The sequence below is a fragment of the Pelodiscus sinensis genome, chromosome 22 (assembly GCF_049634645.1).
Source record: "Pelodiscus sinensis isolate JC-2024 chromosome 22, ASM4963464v1, whole genome shotgun sequence".
Taxonomy (NCBI): domain Eukaryota; kingdom Metazoa; phylum Chordata; order Testudines; family Trionychidae; genus Pelodiscus; species Pelodiscus sinensis.
The window spans coordinates 16,792,253-16,801,299 of NC_134732.1; the positions used below are offsets into that span (position 1 = coordinate 16,792,253).

General features: G+C 45.6%; 1 protein-coding gene across 9 annotated transcripts in view; it reads left to right on the forward strand.

Moving 5' to 3' along the window:
* The window catches only part of LOC102462837 (histo-blood group ABO system transferase), a 29,584-nt gene extending 25,236 nt beyond the window's left edge, over window positions 1–4,348 (forward strand). For all 9 annotated transcript variants that reach the window (XM_075905498.1, XM_006123733.3, XM_075905501.1 and 6 more), the window contains one exon: window positions 2,162–4,348. In XM_075905498.1, the coding sequence (XP_075761613.1) occupies window positions 2,162–2,849 (688 nt within the window). In that variant the 3' untranslated portion in view covers window positions 2,850–4,348. The remainder of the gene's footprint in view (window positions 1–2,161) is intronic.
* The last annotated feature ends 4,699 nt before the right edge of the window (window positions 4,349–9,047 follow it).

Genomic DNA, 9,047 nt, shown 5'->3' on the forward strand with positions numbered 1-9,047 from the left:
ATCATTTTGAAAATATAGGGCCAATTTGGGTAGATGGAACAAAAGAACTAAAGTTTGAATTTGTCCCGGATTGTGGCGCTAACTTTCCTCATGCAATCACGACTTCGAAAGACAAAACCCCAAGCAATGTAACACCCCTTTACATTATGCTGGCACAATGATTTGTAACTGCCCCACAATCAATATGAATTAGAATCTCTTCCCAATAATATCTTGGGAATAGGTAGCATATTTGTAGCCTTCTTTTTATAATGGGGGTGGGGTATTGCTGAAAGATTCATGATGCACCTCTATGTTTTCGTGTAATGAGAAATGGGTTTAATTAAAATGCTTAGCTTTGAATCAGAAATGAATATTTTCAAGCGAGGCTAAATATGTTGCAGAAAGATCTTTTGGCTCATCCAAGCCGCATGTGGCCAGTAACTGCATTGGAAATATCTGTGAATGTCAGCTTTCACTCTGTGCTATATATCTGTTTACTATACAAAGAGCAGCCAAACAAAGACAAAGATGGGTAGGATGCTTCTCATTCACTACTACTGGGTTTTAAAGGGGCAACAAATGAGATTGATGTTAATTTCCAACAGTGACAGCTGTTCATGTTCATCTCTCTTATAGTCAAATGAAGGGGGCTTGGGTATTTGCAGTGTAACTGTAAAGCTCCCTCTCTCCTATTGGGTGTGAGTTGAATTCTGGAAGATAGTGGTGCCTCACCTGGCCCTTCTATTCTTGAGGGGTTTTGATGGATTTTTTTTAGAGCTTCCTTTGCTGGCTCTCTCCAATATGTGTGTGTCTAGACCAGTGTTTCTTAAACTTTTTAAGACTGAGGAACACCCAACAATAATTTTTTTTATGGGGAACACCAAGGATCATTTTGTTGAACATAAAAAAAAAAGTTGGTGGGGAAAAAGGGTCGGGGGAAAGTTATTGAAGGAAAAAAAAGGGTCGGGGGAAGGTTATTGAACAAAAACAAAAAATCGCCTGCCCCTTTAAGGGCAGCCATTTTGAATCCTGTTTTCCGTGGCGCACTGGTGGACCACGGAACAGAGTTTAAGAAACACTGGTCCTCTAGACTACATTCCTCTTTCAAAAGAGGAATGCAAATGAGGGAATCGAAAATGCAAATGAACCAGTTAAAAGCAGTTGATGATGATCAAAGCTGTGTAAATGTCAGTTTTCTCCTATGGAAAAAAAAGCCAATTAATATAAGGTTTCTATTAATAAGTAACAAATCACTGTGACACCACATAACAGGTTTTGTTGCAAGTAGGAATTGATAATGCTCATGCACAACAAAAATAACTTTTCTGTTTTAATCAAAAGCAATACTTAAAAAAACCTTTTCTTAATAGAAATCTTATATTGTTTTTTTTTTCCATAGGAGAAAACTGACATTTAGACAACTTTGATCATCACCAACTGCTTTTAACTGGTTCATCTTCCCCTTCTTAAATTACAACCGTTAAATCCTAGATCCTTCTAGTGAGTCCAGCCATGTCACCAGCCCTCACCTGTCTTTTCACTGCCTCTTATCCTTTTTCACACTAAGGGCATGTCTGCATTAGGAAGTTATTTTGAAATAACTAAATTTGAAATAACTCCTGAAATAACAAAATTGAAATAGCATGTCCCCACCATGGAGGAGCCTCTAAATCAGTCCAAGGTAGGTTCTGTTATTGTGAATGTGCTACCTCAACTTCGAGCCCCACGAAGCATTGGGGAGTAATTACTTTGAATGATTCTGGGGAGTAGTTATTTCAAAAGAGCAGCAGTGGAGCATCCGCTCTGCCTCTGTTTCAAAATCACTATTTCAAAATAAACATTACTCCCCAGAGAAAGCAGGAGTACACATTGTTAAATAACCAAGCCCTTATTTCGAAATTACGGGTTTGGAAGCGTGGACACTCCGCTTATTATTTCAAAATAAGGGGGGTTATTTCGAAATAATTTCCTAGAGTAGACCAAGGCTAAGTTAATAATTTTCATCCTCACCTTCATGATGCTGTACAGCTCTGCCCCTTCCTACACCGCCACCCTTTCTTCCACCTAATCCCTCTTCTGCACATCACTTTATTGCTCTCTATGTCCCCTTCTTCCAGTCTTCTACCACCGTGCCTTTTATTTCTAATAGATCGTTTCTTTTTCTTTTTTTTTTTTGTAGGTATGTCGTGTTCCTCAAGACATTTTTAGAAACTGCAGAGATGTACTTTATGGTTGGACATAAGGTGAACTATTACATTTTCACAGACAGACCACAAGAAGTTCCTAAAGTTGAGTTCAAAGAAGAAAGGAACGTAGTAGTTCTGCAAGTCCAAAACTACCCGAGGTGGGAAGAAATCTCTATGCGACGCATGGAAATGATCAACCACTTCTCTCAGAAGCAGTTTATTAATGAGGTCGACTACCTTGTGTGTGCTGACGTAGACATGAGGTTTAATGACTTAGTGGGAGTAGAAATCCTGAGCAACTTGTTTGGCACACTACACCCAGGATTCTACACTGCAGAGCGTCAGTCTTTCACCTATGAACGTCGACCTGCTTCTCAAGCTTATGTGCCCCCCGACAAGGGTGACTTCTACTATGCTGGAGGATTGTTTGGAGGAACAGTAAAGGAGGTTTACAAGCTGACCAAGAAATGCCATGAAGCCATCATGGTGGACAAAGACAATGGAATTGAGGCAATATGGCAAGAAGAGAGTCACTTAAACAAGTATTTTGTTTACCACAAACCAACTAAAATACTTTCCCCAGAATACCTGTGGGATGACAGTCTAGGTAGGCCACAGATCCTTAGGAAAAGAAGGTTTCTTGCTGTACCAAAGGACCATGATGCAATCAAAAATAAATGAAGTTTGTGACAGCCCCTCTCCCCCATGTTTATGAAGTTGATTTATGGATACAAATATGTGTAGCTCGAAAGTGCTTTGGACAAAATACCACGTGTAACCTATCAATTTTAAGGTCACAATCTGCTGGATCTGACCTTTATCTTATTTTCGTGCATGTATCATTCTTGTATGTAAAGTTAGAAATGTGGAGTATGGAAAGGCTTATGGTAGAGGTCAGCAACCTATGGCTTGCGAGCCAAATATGGCACACTAGGGAGCCAGATATGAGTCTTTTGAAACTCAAGCCCACCCCCTTTTGCTCCCCATGCAGCAGGGAGTCTGTTGGTGCTACAGCAGGGCTGGGTGAAACAATCCGGCTCCCAGACGTAGCAGGGACTCCCCTGCTTGCCCCACCCCCACATGATGCTCAGAAAAGCAGGTGAGGGGCAGTTTGTGTTCCACAAACTGCGAGCCTGGAGGGGAGGGGGCGTGGTTCTTCACGGCTGCTCCCGCCCCAGCACAATCCCATTGGCCAGTTTTTGGCCAATGGAAGCTGCCTGTTTCAAGAACAGGCAGCCAGCTAAGCACCACTTCCCCCTCCCCTCAGGCTCTTATTCACAGAGCACATCGTCATGCTGCTTGTGTGTATACTTGCAGCATGGTTCGTACAGCAGGGCCCTGATCTCAGTTGCAGCCTGAAATGAGGGCAATGGTCACAGACTGGACATTCCCCCAGGGATCAGAGTGCACAGAATGAGGAGCTAACAGGTCATGAGTTCACCTCCAGTCTGGCACCTGCTTGTCAGTGTGAACGGACATGTGGTCCAGGGGAACTCAAGGCTTCTGCTTCCTGCGGCGGACTGAAGAGCCGACGGGGGTGATGTAAGATTCCAACTGGAGAGGCGGCCACGGCTCTGAGAAGAGGGGAGGAAGGTCGCTCCCTTCGCCGCCCGCAGCAGAGCGGGAACTTTTCAGCTTTCGGACAACGGCGACCCCTAGCGGCGAGGAATCGATTCCCTGCCTCGCTCCCCTCTCGCTGATTTCACGCTGTCAGCAGGTCTGGGAACGAGCGGCAGCAGCAGTCACTAATCTGGCACGTGCCCCCGGCCCTTCCCCTGGGACAGGCCCTCCCCCCCCGCGGCAACAGCCCAGCAAGGCCATTTGCAATTGTTCCCCAGCCAAGGCGCTGGTTCGTGGCTCTTCGAAGACGGAGCAAGAGCTAAACGCCCTGTAACCAAACGCTTCTGCCAGGGATGGCCTCTTCTAGGGCCAGTCTAGCTTGGACAAGGCAGAAGCCCTGTGTGCCATCCCCTGACCGGCCAAGGGGAGGCCATTGCCCCGCACCTCCGCTGGTCGGCCCGGCTGCAGCTTCTGGGTCCCAAAATGGGGAGGGGGCAGGGTAGAGCAAACGCTTCAATACTCGCGCTCAATGGCAGGGAGCTACTGGCCCTGTCTCTGGGCAGCGAGGTTGTGTCTCCCGGCAGCGCCTACGGCAACCAGTCCTGCTGCCCCCACACGTGCGCTGCTGTCATGGCTCCTTCCCCACTCTGGCATGATAAATGCAGAAGTGGGGGCCAGCAAGTGTACCCCAAAGCCTTATATACCAGGCTTTGGTATAAAACTTCCCCCAAGATCTTAAAAACCTAGATCTTGGGAATAAAACTTCCGCTGCCACCACCCAAATGTTGATACAGAAATCAGGGGAAAGATCATTTGGGAAATCTCACCCCTAAAATAAAAATCAAGGCACACAATTAACCACTGCTAGGTTAATAAAAAGAAAAGAAAAGAAAGAACTTTTATTATTACAACAAGATTCCTGTTGCAAACATAATGACTAGATAGGGAGGGAACAACATATACTCATGGAGAAACTCCATGGGCCTAGAACTTAGTTACAAAGAAAAGCCAAAACATCTTTTAAACAGTGCCAGATCTCAGATCCCATACCCAATCCATAACACAATAAAACCTAACGAAACTACCTAAACTTTACCCTACTTACAGAAAAGGAAGAATGATGTCTTGGAGAGAGAGAGAGACATGCTTGTCCCTCTCTGTAGCTGCAGAGAACTCTCAGAGAGACAAAAGGGAGAAAAGAAAAAAACCCAAATTCCTTTGTCCCAGGTTGAAACTCCCTCCTACATTCCTACTGGTCACTCCACCTGGCTAGGTGTAGTTAACCCCTTAATCCCCAGGCTGCTGGCTAACCCTCATAATCATGACAGCTGCGCCCCCCAGTGCTGCCCTGTTCCGGGCCGGGTGTGGGACCTGCTATCTGCCTCTGGAGCCCAGCCGCGTCCTGGCTCCCTGAGCCGTGGCACGTCCTTTGCAGCTCATGGCGGGGCTCCAGCTTCCAGCCCCGCTGTGTATTGCACAGAGGGGTAGGTCATCCCCAGGCTTCCGTTCCAAAGGGGCGCGGTCTGGCCGGAGCTGGATCACTTTTCATTTGAATCCGACTCTAAAATGGGCTTAAAAAGAAGCAGGAGCTCAGCTGAGCCGCAAGGAGCCCGGCAGGCAGGCAGGCGTGTGTGGAAAGGGGCGAGATAGCACGATGCTCCACTCCCTCGGCGTTCACACCTTGCAGCTGCTCACCCAGGCCACTGCCTGCTTCTTCCTGCTCCCAGCGCTGATGCTCTGGCTCCTGGATTTTCTGTGCATCCGGAAGAAGGTGCTGCTGATGGGCAGGGTGGAGGAGGCAGGCAGTCCTGGCCAGGAACCACCCCCTTGAAACCTCCCCCCCCCCCCACATGTCGGACTCCAACCGCATGTTCACCCTGGAGTCCCTGAAAGCCGTGTGGCACGGACAGAAGCTGGACTTCTTCAGGTTGGCGCATGTGGGCTCCTCTGCCCCCAACCCGGAAGTTATCCAGCTGAATGGGCAAAAGCGATTCCGGATCCTTGACTATTCCCGAGGCAACAAAATCAACAAACTTTTCTCTGTCAGACCATTGGGATGCCTCTGAAGCACCAAAATATGGAGTTTTACATAGACTGTTGATGGGGAAAAGTTGGAAATTCAGTCTCAGAAAAATTGGCGGGGAGAGGCCGGGCAGTGCCGGGAGCGGCAGCTTACCTGGAAATGCGACCCCTGGAAATGTGCCGCCCCAAGTACCTGCTTGATTTGCTGGTGCCTAGAGTCGGCCCTGCACCAGCCCCACTCCCAGGCCAGCACACAGCCCCGATTAGGCTGCCAGCCAGCTGCGGCCCCAGCTCCACTCCTGTGGCCCCAGACGGACATCCCCTGCTGGGCTGCTGTGGCCTGGCCTTTCTGCCAACCAAACTGCTGTGGCCCTGCCCTTGCTGCCAGGCCAGTGGGCACAGGGTGCCCTGGCCCCTGCTGGATTCCTGCCTACCTCTGCTCCGCTACCTCTGTGCTGCTACTGCCATCGAAAGACTGGGGTTTTCGTCCTGCTACCAGCAGCCTGGCCATGCGCGGGGCTCTCAGCTGCTGGCCCTCCTGTCCTGGGGCTCCCTCATTCAGAAACATCCATGGTCCTGCTGGACCACGGATGTTCCCAGACAAAAGTCCTGGTTTTCGGACCTGCAATCTCTACAGCCTTAATATTAAATTTGGTATAGAAAAAAAATAGACTAACAACTATATTTTTTGCTCAAACTTGAGAATTCAAGAATAGTCCAGACGGAAGACCAGCAATTCTTATGAAGTAAGTATGAAATAAAAAAGTTTACCAACCTGAAGATTCTTCATGTTCAGACATATTCCTTTCATCATCTTCAACATAGCTTCCTTCTGAGAGGGAACACTTCTCATGATGTTGTTTCATTCAGGCAACGAGGCCTTGCATTTTTGCATTGCATTGTTTGCATTTTGCATGCATGCCTGTCTTATCCACAGGTAGAGAAACTTCATTAAAATATTCCCTAACAAGGTCTTTTTTATGGCCTGCTGCCATTATAGGGTTTCCGTTGTATGAAAGAATGGTATAGTAGATCTCAGATCAATGAAGGCTACACTCAGAAAGACCTCAAGACTTCTGGAATATACTGCTCAGTTTCACTTTTGTTTCTACTGTCTGTTCTGCTCTTCTTCCATTTATCTCCAGGTGTCTCCTTGTCCAGATCTATTCTGCCCCCAACAATCTTCTATTCATTAATTTTTTTTTAAACTTTGCAATTCTGTGTACACAACTTTGTAGCTCTGTGTACACAAATTTGCAGAGGAACAATGTGTTTGAGGTCTGTTATTTCTATTAAAGTGCTTATTCACAAATGCTAGAAGTCTAAATACTAAAATGGATGAAGTAGAGCAGTGATTCCCAACCTTTTTCATACCATGGACTGGAAAACCCATTCGCAAACTTTTGGCAGACTGGCAACATTTTATTTGCATATTCATTATGCAAATTCATTGACATATTTGCATAAAATCATTAAGATCAGTGTCTACAGATATCTATAACACTAAAAGAATTCTATTAAAATAATCCTTTCCTTTCTTAAGCCACTAATACCTATGTAAACTTTGTTTGAAATGTAATCATGCAAATGTCACGAGCTAGGCCTTTTATTCCAGTCTTCAAAAGCAGCCTAAAAGCTTTTAACCCACCTGAAATTTTGGCACCACCCAATACAGCAAGAGTAGGCAACCTTTTCAAACGAAAGAGCCAAACTACATCAAAATTCAGAACAAGTGGTAAATAATAGCATCAATTAAACATTGTACTCACACACTTTATTTAATGGGACTTCTGCTGCATCTGTTCACATTTCTTTGATGTTTACATCATAACTGGTCAAATTCAGTTTCATTGGAAACACACACACTCTGCAGGCCCGGGTGATCTATCTCTCTCTCTCTCTCTCTCTCTCTCTCTCAGTCACTCATTCACTTGGAGCTTCGCTCTGACTTCCTAGGGCTGCCCCACATGCTGAGGACTGGTGGGCAACAGGGGTTGGGCTGGACTGGGGTAAAACCCAGTCGTCCCTTTCTGCTCTAACCACTAGCATGCACTCCTCTCCCCTTCTTGCAGAGAACACAGGTATCCAGCTGTGGATGTTGTGAAGAGCAGGATTTTAACAGGGTTCAAAAAAGAATTAGCCCCGCAGGCTGGTATTTGCCCAATTGTGAATTACCCTGATAGTCTGCATGTGGACCAGAGGTTGCTCACCTCTATCTTACTGCAAACTAATTTAACTGATATTGCAGGTTTCCTTGGTTGATGAGAATATTCAAACAATTGATAAAGCTCCATAACTTTTTCTTATAAATCTAGTGTTTCTGGATATGGGAATGATTTGCAAAATGACAGTGTGTTACCAAATCTTTGATTTGGCTACTTTGCTGATTCCACCAATTTCCTTGCCAGAAATACATTGATATTTCTGTACAATACAGCTGTACTAGCATTAGGTTGTATTTTGTGCTGGGGAAACAGAAAGAGACTTGTGGATCCAGGTACTTATCGAAATGTCTTTTAGCTGGACATCTAATGCAAAGAAGTGTTCATGAGACTTCCAGTACTTCCTGCTTTTCTTTGGGTCAGAAGTGATGTGAAACACAAGATATATCTTTTTAAAGTGTATGTGACCGTAAGAAGTATTTTAGAATTTATATTTGTTATGAGAGTCAATATCTCAGAGGGTATGTCTGTGTATAAAAAAAATTAAATCAACTAGAGTTTTTGCTCATCTAAAAAAAATTATCTAGTTCAATTTGATTTTCTAGGTGGTTTGGGTAGGGTCCTAATCTGTAAGATACTTGAAGTGTGTCTCAAAGTTCTGCTACTTCCATATCTCTATAAGTCGGACCTTCCTGGTCTGGCACCCGTGGGACCTGAGCAGTCCTGGATGAGGGAATTTGTCGGATCAGGGAAGGTGGCTTGCAACTGGCCCCCTCAGCCTGCTGCCTCTCACTGCCGCTGCTTCCTTCAGCCACCTATCCTGTAAGTGTTCAAAATACCACATTATTGAATACAACATACAAAAGAAAGATTTGGAGAGGAAAAAGTTCTCCAGGTCAAACCACAGATGAGACCAGTACAGTTAATAAATAAGTACAAGCTCTGAAACTCATATAATGCTGGTTTATTCTGTCCAAATGAAATGTAAGGAAGTGAGAGTTCCCAAAAATAAATGGACATAATCTGTTTTGGTCATGGAGTGACTGTGGTCCAAGTAAAGGCAGGAGTGGTAAGGGCCTAGAAGGCATGGGAGGGGCAGTGGTTGTGTAGGTGGGTGACACTGGGGGGATGGGGC